The sequence below is a fragment of the Eublepharis macularius genome, chromosome 4, assembly GCF_028583425.1.
Source record: "Eublepharis macularius isolate TG4126 chromosome 4, MPM_Emac_v1.0, whole genome shotgun sequence".
NCBI lineage: Eukaryota > Metazoa > Chordata > Lepidosauria > Squamata > Eublepharidae > Eublepharis > Eublepharis macularius.
Window position 1 is genome coordinate 82,571,910 of NC_072793.1, and position 23,627 is coordinate 82,595,536.

The 23,627-nt window shown below is 42.3% G+C and overlaps 1 protein-coding gene across 2 annotated transcripts in view; it reads right to left on the reverse strand.

The window, feature by feature from the left end:
- The window catches only part of ANXA6 (annexin A6), a 67,286-nt gene that overhangs the window by 5,978 nt on the left and 37,681 nt on the right, over nucleotides 1-23,627 (reverse strand). The window contains exons 14-23 of one of the 2 annotated variants that reach the window (XM_054976257.1): nucleotides 22,098-22,176; nucleotides 20,907-20,988; nucleotides 17,126-17,220; nucleotides 16,560-16,673; nucleotides 15,388-15,478; nucleotides 11,718-11,797; nucleotides 7,575-7,628; nucleotides 2,918-2,935; nucleotides 934-1,027; nucleotides 377-472 (exon numbers count right to left, since the gene is read on the reverse strand). In XM_054976257.1, coding sequence (XP_054832232.1) covers nucleotides 377-472; nucleotides 934-1,027; nucleotides 2,918-2,935; nucleotides 7,575-7,628; nucleotides 11,718-11,797; nucleotides 15,388-15,478; nucleotides 16,560-16,673; nucleotides 17,126-17,220; nucleotides 20,907-20,988; nucleotides 22,098-22,176 — 803 coding nt within the window. The remainder of the gene's footprint in view (nucleotides 1-376; nucleotides 473-933; nucleotides 1,028-2,917; nucleotides 2,936-7,574; nucleotides 7,629-11,717; nucleotides 11,798-15,387; nucleotides 15,479-16,559; nucleotides 16,674-17,125; nucleotides 17,221-20,906; nucleotides 20,989-22,097; nucleotides 22,177-23,627) is intronic. The other variant, XM_054976258.1, reaches the window with a different exon arrangement.

Genomic DNA, 23,627 nt, shown 5'->3' on the forward strand with positions numbered 1-23,627 from the left:
TCTTTTACTAAGCTGAGTCTGGCATTCATATGTCTTGTGCGTGAGTACACACCAGAAATGAACTCTGAGAATGGAAAGCCTAGCCTTTGGGAAAGGTAGAGATTTTGGTCTCATTAAAAAGGCAAATGCATCTTGCCTGCCTGATTGCTGGAATGGCTGTGATCAGCGTCCAGAATTGGGAGGTGAGGTGATGGGACCCCTATAACCATACTCCACATACTTTGCAAATTAAATTAAATCTAATTTATATCAACAATACTGCTTGCACAAATGTGATTCCCTTGGACTGCTAAACTCACTGCTGAAGCAAGTTCAGTGTATGTATATGGCATCACAAGCTTGTCATCAGTTACACTCATGCAAGGGAAACACTCACCAATGGCTAAAAAGGCATCCCGCACATCTCCAGACATTCGTTTGTTGATGGCATGTGCCACATCATGATTGGTCATCTTAATGAATTCCTGGAAGACTAGAGGGTTCAAAAGCAGAAAATAAGAAATCAGACTTCCTAACTTTGCATCATGGAATATTAAACCTAAAAGGTAAGCATGAGATAAAGCCAGCCAGCCCCCATTGAGTCTCAGAACTGGCAAGAAAGTCATTAAACCCTTGGACCATTTCTTCAGTGGAAAGGAAAACTAGTAATGCAAAAGGGAAGCACCAAAGGTCAGAGCATGCCACAGAAATAGGCCATTAACATTTTCAAGGACAGGTGCAGCTGATGAAATGAACCTAATGACCCTAAATTCCAACAGGCTGAGGAGCTGGTCATCTTGAGCTAAAGGAGAATTTCCATTTTCTTGCAGCAAGGAGGTTGCATCAGTAGCTCCTTCCCTTCAAACCCTCAGGGGGTGATGCCAGAGCATAAGGCCAACGAGTTCGTATGTAGCCAAAGGCTCTGTCACCACTGACAAACATGCTACTCCTTACCTTTCCTGAGTTGTGGGTAGCTCTGTGTGCACAAGATGCTCAGGAAGCGTGTCTCCAAGGATGCTAAGTCATCGCTGGAAACATCAGCTAATTTCTGCAAAACCAACAAAAATGGGGTAGGGATTGGCGAGCAAAGAGCATGACTAGTAAAAATGCCATAAGTACAATCCTATTAGTAGCTATGGTCAGAACAATTCTCATATTTATTCATCTATTTAAGATGAAGAACCTAGGTAGCACTTTGCCAGGGTGACTTTTTGGGCGGTTGGTGACTTTTCCTTAGCAATTCCTTAGGCATCATCCATCTTTCATTTTTCACTGAGTTGATAGTTTAGATTTCACTGCCTCTGAAATTTGCATTGAAACAAGTAAATATAAACGTGTGTGTGTGTGTGTATAAACACACACACACACACACACACACACTACCTGCAGCTGAACTCTTCAAAAATGCAAAATGGAGCTTTTTCCTATTCATTTTAGCTGCAAGACATGGGGTTCACCTTAAAGAGAGAATTTCTCTTTCATGCTGAGAATTGTCATGAGAAACTCACTCTGGGTTTGTTCTGAATGCTTTTGTGTAAATTGGAAGAGAAGTTGTGGATTTTTTTTACCACAGCAGAACTAAGATTTCAACCTGGAACGTGTTTTCAGTTTTACCTCAGGAAACATGGTGCAGTCAAAATTAAGTACCTCTGTACACATAACAGAACCCATTTCCTTCATCCCTGCATAACAAAAGTTAACCTTTATGTCAGACTAGGACCCAGGTTGGAATTTCCACTCTCATGGAAGCTTGCTAGGTGACTCTGGGCCAGTCACACACTTTCAGCCTAACCTACCTCACAGAGCAGCTGCGGTGAAGATAAAATCAAAGAGAGGGAAACAATGTAAACCTCTTTGGGTCCCCACTGGATAGGAATGAAATATAATAAATAAAAGATGCTAAGTTAGATCTATTCAAATCCACCAGGTTTGATAAGCGCATTCATTTCCCTTAATATAGGCATTTAAAATTGTGAAAAAATCAGCCCATGCTATTTTAGTTTTCTCCTGCCTTTCATCCAAGGAGTCAAGGAGGCAAAAACAGTCCCCCGTTTTGCCCTGACAACAATCCTCTGAGGTAGGTTAGTGCAAACAAGAATGACTGACCCAAGGTGACCCAGTGAGCCTCATGGCTAGAGGGAACATGAACCCGGGTCTCTCATGCCTAAGCCAGAAGCTCCAACTACCACACCTTTGTGTGTCCACTATGAAGGAAGTCTGGTGACAGAATACAGTAGAGTTCTCTTTTCCTCCTCCTCCTCCTCAAGTCTAAGTCACTCTCTAAAACCAACAGGTACTGAAGACACTGATCCAGTGAAATGTCTTTTATCAACTATCACCAAGATAATCTGCCAGATACCTATAGCATAACCCACTCACACCAAGTTACAAACTTCCTAGAAATGGAGGCTGGCTGTATCCTCAAAATGTTTTCTTCCCTGTCGTAAACTGACTGTTCAGTTGTCCTAGCAAGCTAGCTCCCTCCAACCTCCACGGCAGCCATATAAGGACAAACCCTGAGAATTCAGCAGCAGAGCACATGCTCTATTGGAGGAGAGTAGCACCCTCTTAAAACAACTGGAGGAGGAGCAAAGAGATGAGCGTTTGTCCTTATAGGATAATCAGTCCTGGAAGAATTGGGGGAAACTCTGGGGTGAGAAATCCAGAGGACAAGCTAAGGTTAAAACAGCTTCATGAGTTTAGTCTAAGCACCTTCCACAATACATTTTGATCTCAAGTAGGGAAATGATATAGGAATGGCTTGATATAAATATATCCAAGCATAAGACAGTACACAAAGCAGGCCTTGAGTGTCACATGGGAGGTGAAACCACATCGTAAATTTGAGGAAGCTATATGGTAATAACTCCAGCTGGCACTGCAAAATCTGCTCTAAAATATACAAGAAGGCATAGAAGAAAAAATGACAAGCACTCACCAGGGTTTCAGCAACAACCTGACAACGGAGAGAAAGAGAGAGGGAGAGGAAGGCAACAGGATCAGAGATGGTGCTACAAAGGCTGTCCCGGCATTCTGTAAATCAGTTTGGGTCAAAATGATATCCCAGTCAGACACTGATATTAGCATATGCTACTGAGTAGTAGCAACAGAGAGGCCCAGATTGTGTATGGCCTTTCAGTGGATATTTAAATATATCCAATTAAGCAGTTTAGATGAAGTCCCTTAACTTTATTTTAGAAAGCATCCAATAGTAAAAGAGGAGGCAAAAAGGAGATGTCTCTGCCTGAAGTTCAGAAGCCAGGGTTGGCATGAGAGGTCAGCATAGTTGAGCATCAGCTGAGGTTTACTGCCTGGAGGAGGGTCAACCAGCCAGACATGCTCAGTCTCTCTCCTTCCACCAGATCCTTCCAAGGGTCCTGAGATTCCCATTTCACACTTGGACAGGAAGTGCCACTTATTCACACTCCTTTTACCTGCACAGATGTGGTGCAAAGGGGAAAAAATAGTAATTGCCACTTCCTCCTCTATGAAGGCATGTGGCCGCAAAAGCATGCTCAATCTACTTAGTTATCGGAGGGGACCAGTGGAGGGCCTCTTGCATATAACCTGCATATACATATGTGGAGTTTTACAAGAAGTTAGGAACCCAGAATACTATGAACTGTGAGCACAAAGCACCTGTGGAAGTGATTGTTCCCACCTTCTGCTACCAGCTTTCTTGTCACCATCCCAAAAGCCAACTGATCCTGAGGACTGGGAGACCTTCATAGACAAAAAATACACTCCTGGGAAGTGATAATTAAAAGAGGCAATTGGGCAAAGTCACCTTTTCCCTTTGTGCTAGCAGAAGAATCTTCTGTGGACAATTCTCTCCTTGTACAAAGGGTGTGTGATTTTGCCTGCTTCATCCTCTACTCATTGCAGGCCCCTATGTTGTGTAGTACTTTATCCATAATGGTCTTCTGATCTCCAGCAATAATTTTACAAAGGTTGCTGGGATCTAACCCAAGCATTCCCCCCCAGTTTGCTTGTAGTTTACCAGAGCCAAGGGAGGCCTGGAAGATGTGGGGGAAAGAGAAAGAACAATCTGAGCAGAGATCAGCAACAAAAGTCTAAGTCACAAGTTGTTGAAAGATGATAGAAACTTGCACTGTGTGTACACAGCAAGAATTAAGATGCACCTTCGGAGCAGAAAGTCACCTATGGAACAACTACTATGGAGCCAGGGATCGTCTTATTGCATAATATTAATTCTGAACATTCCAGAGAATCTCTCCCAACCCCAAATCAATTCAGCACTGACTGACACAGCTGGAGATGTGGGTTCTGCAGAGATATGTCTACAATACAGTATTGTAGCCACCAGCCTCTCCCTCTCTCTTTCTCTTGCCTCTAAATAGATGCAGCAACAATGAAGCACAGTCCATGTAACGCATGCATAAGCATGCACAAATATTCATACTCCCCTGCCACATGAAAATAACGTTAACTGTATTTCCACATATACGGAGAGTAATCTCAGCTGGAGATTTATAAACAAATTCATTTTTTCACAGCAAAGATATATTTTTATAAAATGTCCCTTATTATGGATTGCAAAACTGTATTCTCAGTTATCCTAAAGGCTGTAATTCTCAAAGAATGTTAATTTAGTTTACACTGAGAGAGCTTTTATATGCATCATGTAGTCAGAGTTAACGCAACTTTGTTTAAGCCCCCATACTGAATTTACAGGCTGAGAACCCAATGTCAAGCAAATTATGACTGAGCCAAATATCCTCTCTGAATACAAGCTTTACAGCAGCTGGTTTCAGCTGACTTCCATTAAAGTGGTCTAAGAAAACTTGCCATGCAATTCAGATACACTGTATTCTAGACTAAGGTAAGGAGTAGTCTATATTACAGAAAGTTGCTGTAAACTAGCAAAGCACCCATCACTGAAGTTCATGGTTTTTCATCTCGACAAGAGTATTGAGCAGTCTTCCCCTCAATATGTACTGGTCATGCCCATTTTCTCTCACAGGGCTTCCCCTTCCCTTTTAGGAGAAATGAAATGGAATCTTGGGGGCCAAAACAAATGAGACACTAGGAGCTCCAGGAGCTCCCAGCATTTTCCCCTGATGTATCGGAACTCAACTGGGACTGGGACTATGGAGGACAATTACAAGCCTTTTCATCAAGGCCCATTTTCCTGACTGGAAGTGACTGTGTGGGACTGCTAATTGCCATATTAGGGCAAAAATACATATATTGCATCAAGACCCTCATTTGTCCAATGGGCCAAACTGCAGTCTCACTATGTTATTTCAAGTTTGAAAAACAGCATGGGGGAAGGAATGGACCTTGGATGGTAGCAGGCTCCATAAACAGAAATCCCTCATTTCATCTGATTTGGTCCTTAGGTTAAACTTGACATGATGGAGACTGCAGATCTCTGTTGGTCTTTTGTTTAAAAATATTACAGTCATGATTATCCTCTGCTGTCACAAGTCAAGGCATAGGGAGGGTAGCAGTTTGGTTTTTTGCATTCCTGCACAGTTTTGCTAGTCAAAACCAGGGCCCATGTGCTGCTAGCTTTTGAAAGAAAGGAAGGAAGGAACACATCATTTGCTGATCATCTTCTTTGAAGGCCTGTAATAGCATAGGAAGCCTGTGCAGGGAGAAAGGGTTAAATCCCCCTCTACATTCTCCTCCCATTCCTACCTCACACAGCTTCAGTCAAGCTTAAAAGGATCTTTTAACGGATCTCATCTTTAGCCATGAGGCAAGCAAAATTAGAATCATCAGGCTTCACTTCTTCTGCGCTGCTAGTCAGCAGCATTTAAAAGTCAAATAAAGAATTTGGGGCAGAAAAGTAGCAAGGGAGTGGAATGTGTAATCCTTTCATTATCTGCTTCAGAAAGCTCTCCCCCTCTTGCAAAGTGTCATACACATATTTGTGGGGACCAGAAATGTAGCGTGGACAACCTAGAAATAGACTGAGCACCTCCTCCTTCCCATCCAAATCCCCTCTTCCAAAGCCTGCCCTATTTTTTTTAAAAAAGGGCATCAGGGCTCTTTTAGACATGTACGTGCATCCCGTTTAGTCACTTTCTTTGCACTGGTTTATACATTCAATTGAATAAATTATAAAGCTTTCATGCTTCACTTTCTAATGCTTCCCTGTGTGTGGAGGGACCCTCTCTGCCAGTATAACAATTGTATGTATAGGAAAGTGTTCATCCTATCATTGTTCTTGGCATAGTCTTAATCTTTGTGCAGGTAAAGTTTTTTTCTCCCTTGAAAAATCACTGACAGCGAGTGCAGTGTAGTGGTTACAGTGTTGAATTATGACCAGGAAAACCCAAGTTCAAATCCCTGATCGGTGCTGAAGCTCACTACGTAACTTTGGGCTAGTCACTCTGTCAGCCTAACCTTAAAAGGTTGTTACAAGGATAAAATGAGGGAGAAACTACTTATATTGGCCTAGACTCCTTGGAGAAAGTCAGGAATGAAACTGATCGCAATATATCTAAATGGATAGCACTCAAATGTGCAACTTCCCACTTTTAACCTGGTGTGGAACAGGCTGGGAAAATGCTTCGTATTTCATTCTGCTGAACATACAAACTGGCCAAGGCCCTTATGGGTAAACACAGACTTGCTTGCATATTAGGAAAATTCTAAATTGCATTGGCCTTGAACTCAGAACACTGTAGGTACGTGTTTTTCCAGACATGCAAAATGTAAACATCAAAAGTAATTCCTGTTCTGCAATTGAAACCAAGTGTATAACGTAATCCGGTATAAATATACCATATACCATAACAGTGTAAACTTGGGCAATGTCATCCATATGTTTCTAGAGTAATCTAAGGCCATTTCCACAGAGTTATCTGTTCCTGATTCAATGCATTTGGGAAACCTGTTTTTTCCCCTGTGTCCCCACAGCATCTTGGTACATTCATACACCTCCTGGGTTTTCCCTGGTTTTCTCCAGTGAGTCTCCAGGGAGACTCTCTCAAACCTAGTTTGCTCCAAAGTTTTGGGAAAGATTGCAGAAAAGCCTGGATGGCTACTGTGTGAGTGGGAAAATTTGGATGTTCCTGCCACATGGCATCCATTTTCCCTAACCCTGTCCCTACAGTGGCCATCTCCTTCTCTCTCCTCCATTTTTAGATGATCACAGTTCAGTCACAACCGTGGTTGCTTGAAATCCACTTTCAGAGTGCCAATCACTAATAATCCAGACAGATGAGCAGATATGGCTCTCACTGTGCTGAAACAGTGACAGTAGCACTAAACTGTCACAACAGGAAATATTTATTCCTGTCTGGAAAAAATGTGCACTTTCCAAAGCTTTAAGTATTAGAACTCTTCATTTCAGTCCTTGAAATACTAATGAGGTTACTTTATTGAAAATATTTATCCAGAAAGTATGGCTTTGAAACCCATTTGTTTTATTTTAAATATGTTAAAACTTGTGACTCACATGCACACAAGTTAGTTTCAAGTAGATTGTGGGAAATCAGTTTTATGACAGGCAAAATTATTTCACCATTTTCCATTCTCAGCCACAGAAGCCAGAACAAGAAGGGTATCTGTCCCTGCATTACTGTGGTCATTCTGGGCACATGTAAACATGCCTTTCTCACCTGGGCATCTTCATGTGCTTTTGCTAGGTCCACTCCACCTTCATCACGGTTGCCCTAGGTTTAAGGATTGAAATCAGTTAATAAAAATGCTAAAAGGATCAGCATCAGATCTATTGGTGCAAAGGCCATAAACACACTGATAGAAGTGGGCTGAAGGTCATGCAAGTAACTGCTGGATAATGTCCCAAGTCTAGTACCTCTTCTCCCTCCAAGCCTCAAGTAGTTGCTGTTCTGCTAGGCTTCTGAGGTAGATAGCAATGAGGAACATACCTCTTCACACCCACTGCAGGTAACTGGTACTCATTTGTTCATTGATTGGGGACTGTGATTCTAGTTACTCTAACCAATTCTTAACAGCTGACTGTTCATATCTCCTCTGCCACTGATTCAATTTGCAGTCATCAGTACCTCAGTAGAGAATGCTTAGCCTCAGTGATCATGAAGTGTCCAGTAATTTCCCCCATTCCTCATACTGCTTTGAAAGAGGTCTCAAATGTGTTGACTGTTATCAGATCCAACTGTTCCAGAACCAAGAGCAGCTAGGAAGTCTGCTCACAATATATATTTTTATAAATATTATTAATACAAAGCTGAGGGGTTTACTAAAGATAAACATGGGAAGGGAAGACATGGAAAAGGGCCAGGATGTTAAAAACGACATCCAGTAAAGGTAATGGACTAATCCAACAAGAGGCATGAGGGGAAAAAAGAACCTTCACAAACATAGAAAGATTAATTGTGATGGACATCAGAGAGAACATGGGAAGCAGTCAAGACATAGTAAATTGAGGGGAAGTCTAACATTACATTTCCCCCAGAAACTGGAAGAAGTAGACACTACTGTCTCAGGTAGGAGAAAAAAAAACATCTGGCTCCAGTAGGAAAACAGAAATGTAATATAACCTCATGTTCCATTATAGTGTGATCAATGATGCAGTTTCAGGATTGTAATGCCAGTCCTGCAATCGTACAACCTAATTTCTACATTTTCCCTGGGGATGTCATGCTTTCCAGGCATGAGTGGGTCTGATTCAGATTACAACCACAGCACCTGGAGAGAGCTTGCTTAGTCTTTCACTCCCATGCTGTTTTGCTGTCCTGAAATAGCCCCAAGGGGCGTGATTTGCCTCATCATGGAAACGTAGCATGTAGCTCATCAGTACATATGCAGCCCCCAAAGCAGCAAACCGCAACCTCTCTCCCCAGGCCATTTCAGATCAAGAAAAGGGCACACAGAGAAGTCTAAGCTTGGTGTCTCCATGCACCACAGTTATGATATAAATTGGGCCTGCATGTGTATGGGAAACATGGAGCTTCAGAAGCTCAGTTTCTGCTGCGGCCTTTCTGGGGAACATGTCAGTTTCATTTGTTGACTGCCTGAGGAAACCTGGATGGCTTTTTTTGGTTTTTTAAATAAGGTACCAAGGTTGCAACATGGTTGCTTTTTAAAAAAAATTTAAGCGCCCGAAAAGAATGGACTAAAAAGTACAGGAAGCACAGAGGGAAACTTTAAAATATCAAGAGGGATTCAGGGCTCTCTGCAGAGTTCTCGTGCTAGCCATATTGCAGTGTTTTTTCCCCTGTCAGTTGCAAAGGATTTGTTTTTTTAAAGCATCAAGCTTGATGTTTTTTAAAAAAATATTTAGGGAAAAAACTGAATTAGTTGCTGTTCAACCAATCAGCATACAAGGGGATAAAGAGGGCGAAAGGCAGAGCCAGGCCCATGCCTCACATTGAAGAAAGCATTCTGCACTAGGGGTATGCATAATGGAAAAAACAAGCTGGAATTACACACAGAACTTGCTGGTTTGGTTCATCAAGGAAGCTTCCACAATGCTGACCCAAATCTGGGAAACATGGCTGTAATGAGTCTCTCCTGCGATGAAGTTTGTGTGTTTTGTTTTGGTTCATACCTTCCAGCAGCAGGGAGGCACTGGGCTTGCTTGTTTTCCAGAACAGCACCAATCAGATTCCAAAGTAGGAGAGATCTTACATTATTCATAGAATCGTAGAGTTAGAAGGCCTTACAGACCATCTAGTTCAACCCCCTGCCTAATGCAGGAACAGCCTAAAGCATTCCCAACAAATATTCATCCAGCCACTCCTTGAAGACTGCCAATGAGGGGGAACCCACCACATCCCTAGGCAGCTGATTCCACTGCTGAATTACTCTTAACATCAAGATTTTTCTAATGTCCAACCAGTACCGTCCCTCCTGTAGTTTAAACCCATTGTACTGAATCCAATAGGAACAGCTCCATTCTCTAAGTGACAGCCTTTTAAAATATTTAAATACTTAATTCTGTTGGCTGGGAGGGGGAATGAGACCAATGCATGCAGCATGAATACATCTCCCCACACCCACACCCCATAGCTATCCAGAAAATGGGTCTCCCTCCCTGTCAATCCAGTCCTTGCAAGGGAAGACCCCTCCCCTCCTATCAGCTTTGGAAACATTTGGAAGGAAAGCTTCAATTTGAAACACGCTTCCCTGGGAGTAAGCACTATTGAATAACATGGGACTTACATCTGGGTAGACCTGCTGGGGTGCAACTTGGTTTGTTTTGCATCACCACCCTGGCACTAATCTCCCCCCCTCCCTCTAATCAGGGCACTTGGAACTGTTCTGAGGAAAAGTGCTGTGGGGGGGTGCAGCGTCTGTTAAATCAAACTTGCTAAAGCCCTTGAAGACTTCAGTCATATGCTGCAATTCTAAAGAGACTTCCCTAGTAAGGGAAGTAAGCACTATTGAATAACATGAGACTTACATCTGATTAGACCTGTTTAGGATTACTTCCATAGTCTTTCAGAGCTCTCTCTTTTTCTGAGAGAATTGGTAAATGTGTAACTCCTCCCAAAAAACAATCCTGCCTGTCCCCACAGCAAAAGGAAAACTTAGTTCTGTTGGGGTGAGGAGGGAGGAATTCAGCCAATCATTCTGCCTGCCTGCCTTCCCTTGGGTGATGGAGAAGATTGGCAGTGAGAACATCCCATTTTGCAACAGAATGCTGAGCATCTAAAAGAAGGATTTGGATTTGTCTCTTATTGTGGGAGCAAAGCTCAAGGAAACATGAAACAACAGGCAACAGCAGGATGCAAAGATAATAACTTATTGGCATGATAGAAAAAGAAAAGCAGGCTTGTATTGTCGAAGGCTTTCACGGCCGGAGAACGATGGTTGTTGTGGGTTTTCCGGGCTGTATTGCCGTGGTCCTGACGTTGTAGTTCCTGACGTTTCGCCAGCAGCTGTGGCTGGCATCTTCAGAGGTGTAGCACCAAAAGCAGGCTTGTTTTTAATGTTGCTGGACATCACTGGGTGGAGCACTGTTCTACTTGGGAACACTCTGCTACTCCACCCACCAACACTTGCCTTCTCCAGATCCTGTTATTGTTGTGTGTTTGTGTGTTATTGTGCTTGAGGAAAAACACAGAGGATCAATGGTTTAGACTAGGAGGGGGATGCTGTTCTTGATTAAGTGTGAAAACAGCTGTCCCTGAGCACTGTTTCCCTGCACCCCCCAAAAAAGAACAGCATGCATTTGTGCATGTGTGGTCAACATGCATGCAAGGTGCATGCAAAATGAAAAACCAAATGGATCGGTTCCAATCCAGCATTGACCCAGCTGGAACAAACTAATAATGGAACAGAATGGTTCTGGAATCTCTGGAACCAAAACGGAAACTTTCTTCGTGCACATGCCTATCTGCACTTCAAAAAAGCTGCAGTTTGACTTCGCCAGAAAAAAACAATTGGTGTATGTGGGCAGGTAGAAAAGCTGGGGAAAGATCAATTCTGCAGGAGGTGCAGTCCTCCTCCATGCAGAACACAAAAATGTCTGCGAAGCAGTGTGGAGATTGAATCAGGGTATTTTGACCATGCATGAAGAACTCTGGAGAGAAATCAATGCAGTATGGGGCCATAACCAATGAAAAAGCCCCGTGCAGAAAAGACCTCTGTGTCTGGCAACAGTTCAGCTGTTGAACTTTTGCTCAATATGCCTCTGTAAAATGTGTTGCAGCAGGAAAGGTAGCAGCACTACCTTTACATGGTAGCCATAACATCTGCATCAGTCCTGTGGATTCCAGAGATATGAAGTTTTGTTTTAGGTAAGGGGAAGCCCACAGGAGAACATGAGTCCTTACCAGAGCCAGAGAAATCAAGATCCTTTTGAAATGTCCTGAAGTATCAGAACTCAGTGCATCCTCCAAAGACTTATGGTAAGCTGAAAAAAGAAAAGAGAATTGTGACAGGAGAAATATAGATCACAGTAAAGGTCCTGTATCTGAACACCCACTGACCCACATGGTTGTAAATACAACACCACCAGTAGCCAGCCATTCAGAGAAAGCTTGGCCCCTTCCATAGGCTTGCTTGACCAATCTGCATTGTATATTGCTTTTGTTAGTCACCTTCTATTATTTGGCTGAAAAACAAAGGTGAGATAGAAACATAATAAAATAAATCTATTTAAAGCCCTTCACAGCCTGGGACACACATTTCTAATGGGCCACCTTTCCCCATACGAGCTCCTGCACCAACTAAGTTCATTAGCCCCCTCACTTCCGATGGTCCTCTCTACTTGGGATGTTCATTCAGTTACAGTTCGTGAGCATTCCCTTTCAGCTCTTGCACCCACACTTTGGGACACCCTGCCAGACATGGCATGGAAAGCTCCTACGCTTTTTCCTTCCTCAGAAGGTGCAAAGCAGAATTATTTTGACAAGCCTTTAGTGGAAGTAACTAACAAATGTCTTTGGCAGCATAGGTTTATCTCCTAAGTTTGTGAGAATTCTTGTTGCCTTTCCTCATTCTTTCATTTATTTTTTTAAAAAGATAATAATGAAATTGATGTTGACTAGTCTATGTTCAGGAGTAACAGAATAACTCATTTTTTAACACTGACCCTAAAAGTGAAAAAAACAGCATAACAAGGAGAAAGGCCCATTCTGCTCCCCTCTAACTACTTGCAGGGATTTATGCAGGGCTCATTTCGAGGGGGAACGCGCAGGAACACAGTTCCGGCAGTTCCCCAAAGAGGTCACATGTCAGGTGGCCCCACCCGCCTGACTCTCGGCCATTTTGGGCCCATTTCAGCCTGGATTGGAGCCGAAACGGCCCAGATGGGGCCTCTGACGGGTGGTGGATCACTCTCCCACTCAGCAGAAGCCCGATCCTGACCATTTTGGGCCCCTTTTTGGCCCTGAATGGCCAGGATTGGGTCCAAAACAGCCAGGATAGGTGATGTCAGGGGGTGTGCCATATGCAAATCAGTTATGCCAATGGGACACTTCCAGTGATGTCAAGGGGTGTGGCATATGCTAATGAGTTATGCTAATGCGTTCCTCCAGCTCTTTTTCTACAAAATGACCCCTGGATTTATGTATTCATAAATGTGGATTCGGTTTCGTTTTCCCGGCCATGTCGGACGCTCCTCTCCGCAGGTCCGGGAGGAAACGTCCGAGCAGCCTGACCGGGCGGTTGACCTGCGAGGGTTAACCCCCAGGACTCCCAGTGAGGGAGACGGGGTCCGGAGCGTGGCGGGAAGAACCCCCTGAAAGCAATGCAGGGGGTAAATTGTCCGTTTGCTCCAACAGAGGCCGGCAGACTTGGGCACTTCGCGTGCTGCCGGGCCATGGAGAACGGCAATAAGCAGATTTAAGGTGAAAACCTGTAAGTAAGCGAATCCCTTCTGATTTCTAAGCGTATGCGAAGGATTGGTGGGAGTTGAAGCTAAGAAGGCGCGGATTTCTTCCCCTTCACGGAGTTTCGGAACTTAGTTGTCGCCCCCCCCTAAGATGGCGACGAGAAAGCACAGCCCAGCAATGAGTAAATCGGCGATGGCAACGTTACAGGGGAAGGGGGAAACTTTGGAAGAGATGGTGAGACGAGCAGTCTTTGATGCTGTGCAGCCCTTTGTAGCGAAACTGAATGAAATGGGGCAAAAGGTTGATTCAGTGGAAAGCGAAGTGAAAACCATTAAAGAAACAGCGACCGGAGCAGAGCAGTCTGCACACGAGAATGCAGTACTCATGAAAGCAACAAGTAAGGAAGTGAAGCTTTTGGAGAATCAAATAATAGGATTGCAAGTGGACCGTGCCCAAACGGTACTACGTCTTCAGAATGTAAACGAGGAGCAAAGTGAAAATTTAAAAGATTTGGTGTCTGGACTTTTGGCGCCATTCGCAAAGGCAACTAAAGAAGAGTTAAAAAGCGATATTTTGGAAGTCCGACGGACATCTTCAAAGTATGTAATGAAGCGTCAGCTGCCTCGCGAGATTATTATTTACTTTTCATCTACGAAGACTCGGGACACCATCTTATATAATTCGTACAATGTGGACTTGGATTATTTGGGCAACAAGGTTAAAATATTGAAGGATGTTCCATTTTTGGCTCGTAAAAGAAGATTCAAGTATAAAGGACTTGCGGCTTTCTTGAGGAAATGTGATGTAAAATATAAATGGTTGTTTCCAGAAGGCATCTGGTTTAGATATAAGGATCAAACCTACAAGATTACATCGGAAGCGCAGCTGACAGACTTTTTGTTCAACCATCAGGAGTTCCAGCAAGAAGAAAGTTCAAAGTCTGAAGGGGAAAGTGGGGGGGAGGAGAGAGCGGGCGCAGCTGCTCCAGCTGCGCAGAGAGAACTGAGACCGAGACGCCGGGGGGAAGAAAGCCTGATCCTGAATATAGTCTGTATTGTATAAGATCTACCAATCTGATAGCATATTAGAAAGTTAACTTTTAAGAAAAATTGCAGCATGAAGGGAATACAAGACATGTAGTGTAGCGTTTGTTGTTTGTATGTTGCTCTTCCCTTTTCCCAGTCCCCCTTCCCTTTTTTTTTCTCCCCCTTATACTTTTGTAGTCTTTTGTAGTTTTTTATGTTAGATATTAAAAATAAAAATAAAATAAAAAAAATAAATACATGTGACCTGTAGCCTCTAACTAGTACAGCAGATTTAACCTCAGAACTCTTTCACCTCATTCTGTTGCATAAATCAGGCCCAAGTGGGTACATGAACAGGCTACCGACCCAAATAACGTGGATGCACAAAGGCTGATCTTCATGTGCAAGATGAGAGCACAACTACCATGCACACCATGGTTCATGTTGAAAATACACTGAAATGTGTGTTTATCATTGGATGAGATCTCAAACACTGAAGAAGCCTTTGACCTGGCAATTAAAGAGGAAGTCAGATTGGAATGCTCGTTATCCAGAGGTGCATGGCTCTCATGGGCCTTGTACAAAAACAAAACATCCTCCTCCTATAACAACTGAATTATCACCACAACCATGAACACCTAGATAGCAAATTTGTTACATTTAGCAACATAATATATACCTCACAACTTTATTAATTATACTGGACAATTCTCTGACAGCATCAAAATTCAAACTTTTTCTTATGGTGCAATCCTATGCAGAGTTACTCCAGCGTAAGCCCACTGTAAAACAGAATTGTTTAGGAGGGCTTTTTAAAATAAAGGAAACAGGGTTGTGGCTTTAATATCTGAAAAAATGACAGTTTTATTGCTTTTTATTGTATATATTATACTGTTTTATTGCACTGTTCTAAATTTTGTAAACTATCTTGAGTCTCAGCAAGGAAGGTGAAGTAAAAATTAAGTAAACAAATACAATGATATGAGTTAAGACAGCATAGTATTGCTGTTCCTCTCAAAGCACTTTCAGTACTCTTTGGAAAAACTCCAAATTTTCAATAGTAATGTTTTCATTTAGCAGTGGAGTGATTTCCTTACTGCTCAGTTATCCAGCCCCCACTTCTCTGTTTCTAAGTCCCTTACCTTCTTTGTACGCTGCATTAACTGCTTGGATCTCCTGATTGTTCCTAGTGGCCAAAATTTCAACGAGAATGCTTTCATCAGTGCCAGCACCCTGAAATAATAATAATAATAATAAATAGCCAAATTCGTCTATTGCTAACAATACATTAGACGAAGGCATCAAGTTTCTTTGCTGGGGCATGCCATCCTCAAGACCAAAAAAAAAAGTGGGTCAAGAAGGAGCTAATTGACTGGAACTGGAGCAAGGATGCACTTGGCCAGAAAGTCCTATCCTCCTCCCAAGGACTCTCACCTTTTCCCTCACATAGGCCTCACCTATGTGAAGCCTTTGCCCCTGATCATCATCCACTCTGATGAGAAAGCGCTGAAAAAGGACTCTCAGTGATTCTTCCTAAAGACGTTTGTGCCAATGATGAGAAAACCACCAGCATTTGGCTGTAGAACTGCGACACTTTAAGACTCTTGTTTCAGCCTCAGCTATTTTCTCTGAGCCACACATCACATGCCTCACCCCTCCCTGTGTGGGTCCACAATCCAATTAAGTTGTGCTAGAAAAGACCCGTTAATGGTACAAGTTAGCCACCACACTGCCATTGCAGTGATTCACACCTTCTCAACAATAGTTCCCACTTTCTGGAACGGGCAGATGAAGAAGGTATACAAAATCTCTTCATTGTTAGCATTTTGTAGCAGCTTGTAAGGCTGTGGTGTTTAATAGGCCTTGAATAAGTAGCAGCATTTGACTGCAGCTGGACTCCTCTATTATAATTTTCATCTTTTGTTGTTTGATTTGTTTTATCTTGTATTATTTTAATTGATTTATTTACCCCCCTTTTAAAAGGCGAGATATGTTTTTGAACAAACTTACACACTTTGCAGTGTGGAATAACAAAAATCATGAGAAGGAACTTTAGTTTTCCCCCTGACCAATTCTTTTGTTCTAGATCTATGTTCTGCCATTAATACATTTACAGTTGTTCCTATACTATTGGTTCTTTGGTCATGAAAATCAGGAGAGCATTTCCTTTTCTGGAATGATTATGCACATTTTGAATCACAACACTTCAATCAGGAATAAGAGAACTTCAGTGCACCTGGACATGTCATTAGAAAAAAATAATCAATGTATTTAAAGTACTCTCTTAACAGAAATTTCAAAAATATTTTCATACCTCCATGGCTTTCTTCAACTGTTTAGCATCATACTGTGCTGGTGTCATCATTAGTCCAAGGATAACCTTTGCCAAGGCCCCCGATATTTCAGATTTCAGATCTGCCATCAGATCCTGTCACAAGAAGCACTGGTGAAGAACATGTTTAAACAGGCTGGGAATTCTGAACTTACAGTCCCCTCTACTGGCCAGAACAGGAATGAATGGAGAGGACAGGACAAGAAAGGGCAGAAGAAATGTCACTGACAGCCACTCCCTCAAAATTAGCCTCTAGCTGTGGACTTTTCAAGTTCTCTGTGTTCAAAGAAAAAGCAAAGTAATATTCACAGAGTTTACTTGGTTATAATGGTTTTTTTAAACTCGTTCTCCGGCCGTGAAAGCCTTTGACAATATATGTATATTAATTGTTAGGAAGCAAAAAGACATGCAAAGCTAGATCTTGCTTTTAAGAGAGCTTTTGATTACTTCCAAACAAACAGTTAATGGGAGACTGAGGACATATGAGCAGGGTACACAAATCATTTTTAAAAAATATGTAGGAGGAGAAAACAGATAATGCTTATTACCCGGCCAAAATGAGACTTGTAGGCCTTTATGATCTCTTGCCTTTGGGCATTACTCCGCTGTGTGACAACATCTATGATAGCATCTTCATCAGAGCCTGAAAACCCAACACATAGAAACTGTGACTCATCTGACATTTGAGCAATTCACAAGACTTGGATCTAGATGGAAAGAACATTCAGGTTCAACTCCCAACATGTACCTGGAAGCAAACAGCTACTTCAGCCCCAGGAAGCTGCCCCAATGGCCATATTAGACCAAGAGGAGCATCCAGTCAGTGTCAAATCTAAATGAATTTGTCAAGCCAATATCTTTCAGGACATCAAAAATACACAGCATTCTCTCCAGCATCCCATAAATACATCCAGCTCAAGAACTGACTTTGTGCTGACCAGTCTTAGAACAAGTGTATCTCTGCCACTTTCTACACTGGATCCCCTAAAGCCTGCAAACATTATAACAGTAAGTCATACAAGGCCGCTGGGTGCACTAAGGTTGGCTTCTCTCCAGATGGGCTGGACTAAGAAACTTGAAAGGGGAAAAATCATTCAAGCCTCCACAGTAGAGGTTTCTGCTTAACAGCATTCAAACAAGTCAGGTCTTTTGTCCTAGCTACCACATGGAATTGTTTGCCACACATTCAGGTGATTTTTTGTCACATTGCTGCAAACACTTCTCAACAAGGCTTCGGGGAGAACAGAACAAATCCCCAATCAGTGTGACACGCAAATGGCTTGCTACAAAGACACACCTATCACAGGGAGCAGTTTAAAGCAGCCACTCCACAACAGCTTTTGGAATACCCCGTTCTTTAGACTAGTACAACAGAAGATCATCCTAAAAGCATACTGGACCCCAATGGGCCTCTCCAGTTTGAAAAAAGGGTGGCCAGTGGCAGTCTACAATGGCAGACTAGGCATATAACAGCAAGGCATCACACAGCCTCACTGTTCAGAGAAGAAGTGGTTGGGCACTTCGATTTCATTTTGTACAATAGCTGCAGTTCTTTAGCAGCCAACCAGATTTCTGAACCTTACCAGCAACTTGCTTCTTCTAGAAACAAGGACATATAATGAAACACGGTTGAGTTAGTTTTCTCTGGCAGCCTAAGAACAGCTTCTGTAGCAAAAGAAATGCCCCAGCAACAGGACAGAGCAACCTTCCCCTGAGTACTCCAGAGGAGTGACTGGAGAGGTTATTCTATTTCATGTCTTTAAAAATTACCCTTGCACCTCTTTGTAGTCTTTGCTAACAATTGCCTCGTTTTTATTGTTTTTCTTGGTCTTCTTCTAAACTATACAATATATCTGTTGGTGCCTGACCCATCTAAACACTGTACCATGAATGGAAATGTGGGGAAATACAGGACAGTGGCGGAGTAATATCAATATATATAATTTTTAACATGGCCAAATATGTGGATACTTAAATACTGAAGCTGGAGCCGGAGAAAAGCCCCAGGTTTGCAGAAAAATCTGAAATTTAAAAAATAAAATACAATGGGGTGTTAACACCTCCCCCAAATAATATAAGCAGTGCCTGTAGCTTTAATGCCCTCTGCGGCAACCCCAACAGTATTGCCAGCCTTCAAGTATTCATTTCTGTTAGTAAAAGGCATGGGAGGGCTCTTTCTAGGGCTGTTTTGGCCTTTGAGAAAGGACTCATTGGGGTCGGGTCCAGGAGCAATCACTGAGTGAAATGCTACCATGCAACTTGTATGACTCACTCAGGCCCAGTTGCTTGCTACTATTCAACAGCAGCTCCCTCCCCCTCACTAAAGACATTGTTGGTATAGTTTCAGACTAGATGGTTTGAGTTTAAGACTAGGATCTGGGAGACCCAGGTTCAAGTCCTCAGTCAGCCATGGAAACTCATGGGTAATCTTGGGCCAGTCCCCATTTTGGAGAAAAGTGGGTATAAATGAAGTAAATAAGATATAGGGGGCAGATGAAAGGAAGGGTGGTGGATGAAAGGGAAGGAGAGAAGGAAGCAGGCAAAGGTGAGAGTATGGGGGTTGCCAAAAGGGGAAAAGGAACTAGAGCGGGGTGGGGGATACAAGGGAAAATAAGGTGCTGTACGCAAGTCCTTAGGGTTCCCCGCTATAACAACAATAGCAACATTTGATTTATATACCGCCGTTCAGGACAACTTAATGCCATACTCAGAGGGATTTACAAAGTATGTTATATTATCTTCACAATGATCACCCTGTGAGGTGGATGGGGCTGAGAGAGCTCTAAAATAGCTGTGACTGACCCAAGGATGATGATGATAATAATAATAACATTCAATTTATATACCGCCCTTCAGGACAACTTAATGCCCACTCAGAGCAGTTTACAAAGTATGTCATTATTATCCCAGCTGGCTTCAAGCGGAGGAGTGGGGAATCAAACCTGGTTCTCCAGATTAGAGTCCTGCAGCTCTTAACCACTTAACCTGCCCAGTAGCAGGTTAACCTGCCCAGTGGTTGGTGCTGCATAACTTGGTGCTGCGCAACATGAAAGCAGGAATAGGGGCATTTGGTAATGGAAAATTAGTGAAAGAGTAGGTGCTTAACCCTTTCTGTATCTGTGGATTCTCTCCTGCAAATGATCTCCCTATCAATGTCCCACCAGTTGAGGTTTTTCTATGTTGGGACTTAAATGAAGAAAAATGGTTTAGTGTTTCTACTGGGGATGGTGAGGGTACATCTGAAAAGATGAATTCGAGAATGGAAAAGGGAGTTAAGTATGTATCTCCCTGTCAGATGTCCCTTCCATAACATGAGGAAAATACATTTAGTTCCCCCCTTCCCATGAGTAACATGGAAAGATAAATGCTCCTTTGACGTGCCTTTTCCCTCACTTATGGTCTACAGTACCGTTCTCCTTTCTTGCAGATTACATTTTAGATGACCTAGCAACTTCTATACAGAGTTCTGCAGTGGTCCCAATCTCCTGTCCTTGCTGCCAAACGTATCCCAAGATGGATGGTTTAAAGCTTGAGCTGGTAATAATTTAGTCAGAAAACCACAACATGCTGCACAGCACAGCAAAGGGGGAATCGTGAGCCCACCTGATCTTAGATATGCAGATGAAAATATCGCCTGGTAAGCCATCTGTGAAATGAAAGAGAACTAAATTGTTTGAATCATTTGTCTAGTGTGTGATGTTTAAGCAGGGCCACCATTCCCAATATTTGGCTTAGTTGTAATCTTTGGCACAATGTACTTTTGCCACCATACAACCTAAACTGCAACCAATGAAGATACCTCCCTCCTAATAGTTTGAATAATTTTAATTTGTCCCTTTTAGTTCTTGTGTTGTGTTTTCTGAGCTTGCAGTGTGTATGCACACACAATAATCACTGAAGTAGGAAAGAGAAAGATACACAGTAAGAGAAGTGAAATCACAAACAGATGTACTTGGGAGGCACAATTGCTGCCTGATGGGTGAAGCACTGGGTTGTTGGTCAAGATATCGTAAGAAACTCTGCATAATTCAATATAAAATGAAGCACTGCCTTTCCTGGAACAAAACATAGAAATGGAGATCTTATTGGAACACCATGTAGATATGGTGCAGGCTGTAACAGCTGCTCCTAGTGTAGGAAAACCCAGGGAACAACAGCTTACGCAGAAAAAGAACATGCAAGTAGGAAAGACTGCTTCGAGAAGACTCTCTTGGATTTTAAGATCTTCAAAGTTTCTGCCCTTTCTGAAAGGCCATAATATTGCTTTCTCATGGGAGAAAAGATACCACTGTGTAAAAAGGAACACAATGTGCATAAAAGCTTACGTACCAAACCCTTTCATTGCTTTCCTTAGCACTTTGGCATCACCATCAGCATTGAAATCTCCAGCTGGACGAATGGTTCCTTTCAACTGCAGAAAGAGTAACAGGGTTTAGATTAAAACCGAGCCCAGTGGAGAGAGAGAAAGAGAGGCAGAAGAGGAACTGATGGGCAAGGGAAGAGCTGAGCAGCTAGCAGGGGTAGAGCAAGCTGAGAAATCACAATCTTCTTACTTATGAAAAGATAAGGCAGCCAGGCCAGAAAAGGTAACCAATGGCAGAAAAAGTGTTATTGCACTTGAAGGGGAGCAAATGGAGAGCATCTAGGTGGATTTCACTGCCTTGGAAGGAGGATGCTCCTTGATTTTTCAGCAGCATTTTAGGCCCCCAGAACATCTTTACGGTTACATAAACTGCATTTTGAACATTAATTCATGATCAAGTGATTTCTCTCTGAATACTTGGTTCCTCTCAGCCAGGCTTACCACATGCACAAGACCTAGAGGTGAATTCATACACTCTGTTTCAGCATCAGAAAAAATGTTCCAATAAGTTTATTACTACTCAGTTTGTTTTCCTCAACTAAGCAATTGTCTGACACTAACAGTGTTCCACATTCAAGTAATCAAGTCATAGCTGTATTTTTCATGACACACACAAATGTGTGAATTCACTTTTCGAAGGAGATTAGTACATTGAATAGTTCATGGGAGGGGACATGATAAACCTTCTCTCACAAGGGGGTGCTGTGGAATTGGTTTCCTTGGTACAGTTTCATTAATTAAAGCAAGCTTTAATTCTTAAGGCAAGCTTCTATTACCCTCCAGCGTTAGGCATATGTTCAAGAGACCGCACTGGGGTAATGCATATGCATTGGATTCCAAAGACAGGACAGCTCTGTTTGTCACAGCTGTGCTTTATTTCCATCTCTCCAGTATACACGAAAATATGCATGCTGTTTTGTGCAGGGAAGCAATCAGCACTTTAAAGGGTTAGTTCCAAAGCACGCACAAAACCAGAAAAGGGGAGAAATAGCTCTCCAGCAAAATTTGTCTTTTTAAAAAAGCGTCTGGCTTCATTTCTGACCACTGAACAGGAAGAATTAGCCAACAGAATTAGGAAAGGCAAGGGAGGGAGTCAGAAGCACACAGTGTAAAGAAGCTGTAGTTTCAAGCCAGTAAGGAGCAGACGAGGTTCTGACCTCTACTTTAGCCACTGCACTAAGTTCCCACATCTGATAGGCCACCTGCGCAGCTTCAGGGAAGAACTCACCTGCAGCACTAGAATGGGAAGGGACAGGACACAAGGGCTATGAACGTGTGGAGACGCACAAACACATGATGCAATAACTCAGGTCATGCAGAAATCAGCTGGTGCCAGTCTACTTTCCACCTTCCATTCCCAATAAAATCTCCCACCTTCGCCTTGCTTGAAAATTATTCTGAGGTATAAAGTATTTCTGATGTAATTAAGGCAGGTTTGGTTTGGATACACTATTTTTAAAAATCAGATACACAGAGCTGTCTTATACTAAGGTACACGACTGTTTCCTCTAGCTCAGTAGTGCCTCTGCACTCTTGACTGGCAACAGCGCTCTCACAGACTCATCATTGCAAAAGGGTCAATTTAGGCAGCAAAATATATGTTCAGCAACTCAAAGGCTGACCAACAGTTCTATGGATGGCCAACTGGAAGTGCCCTATGCAATTTTAACGAAAATGTGAGCAGCAACCACTAGTTTCACTGCTAAGGATTTTAAAAAATATTTTTTGTTAGAATTTTGTATCAATTGTCTCAACTGTGCCCAGCTACATGAACTCTATAATTCTGACATCCTGATCAATGGCATTAACATTATCATGGTCCTCAACTGTGAAAGGGTCATTTTTGTCAACAAAATATACTTTTAGCCATAGGACATTTATAGGGAGAACAGAACTGAGAATATCAAAGTCAGCCATTTCAGATATAGACTATCAAAGGCTCACCAAAACCAACCTAGAGCTGACATCCTTGGAATGCCCTTTATACAGCAGACCCTGGGCAAAACGGTTCGAGATTTGCAGTGCAATCCTAAACAGAGTTACGCCAGTCTAAGCCCATTGAAATCAATAGAGTTAGACTGGAGTAACTGTGCTTAAGATTGCGGTGTAAAAGGATCTTTCATATTACAATTTGGGAATGGGCAAAGCTGGGTTAAGCTAACAAGAGAAAATGTGAAGCATTTTCTAAATACACTATTGGGAGAACTAGGAAAGGAGCTTCATCAAAATAAAAACTGATAATCAGGATTCCAACAGTCTGGAAATTAAAGATTCAGTGTGACATTAATAATATGATTGTTATGTTGGATAAGATGCAAGACCCTCAGCTTAGCATGCTATAGAAAGCAGGACCACATAGTGTCTGCACTATGTGCTGGTTTTGGATTCTTATACTGAAATTAAATTGCCTGCCTCTAATATTCCAGATTGGAGCTCTATTTTTAAATGAAAAAATACAGAAGAGAATACAGAAAAATACAGAGGGAGAAAAACAGAATCTCTCCCCCAAGCCAGAACCTGCCTTCAGCATTAACCACCTTGCTTCATAGTACTGCTTCTTTGAATCCCTGCTTTTCCTGTTTTCTAAAAATATGGCCCTCCACCTTGGGAATGTCCACCAAATCCCTGGACAATAATGTAAAGGTTATTTTCTACTGTGATGATCAAAGAAACAACATTAGGTTGGG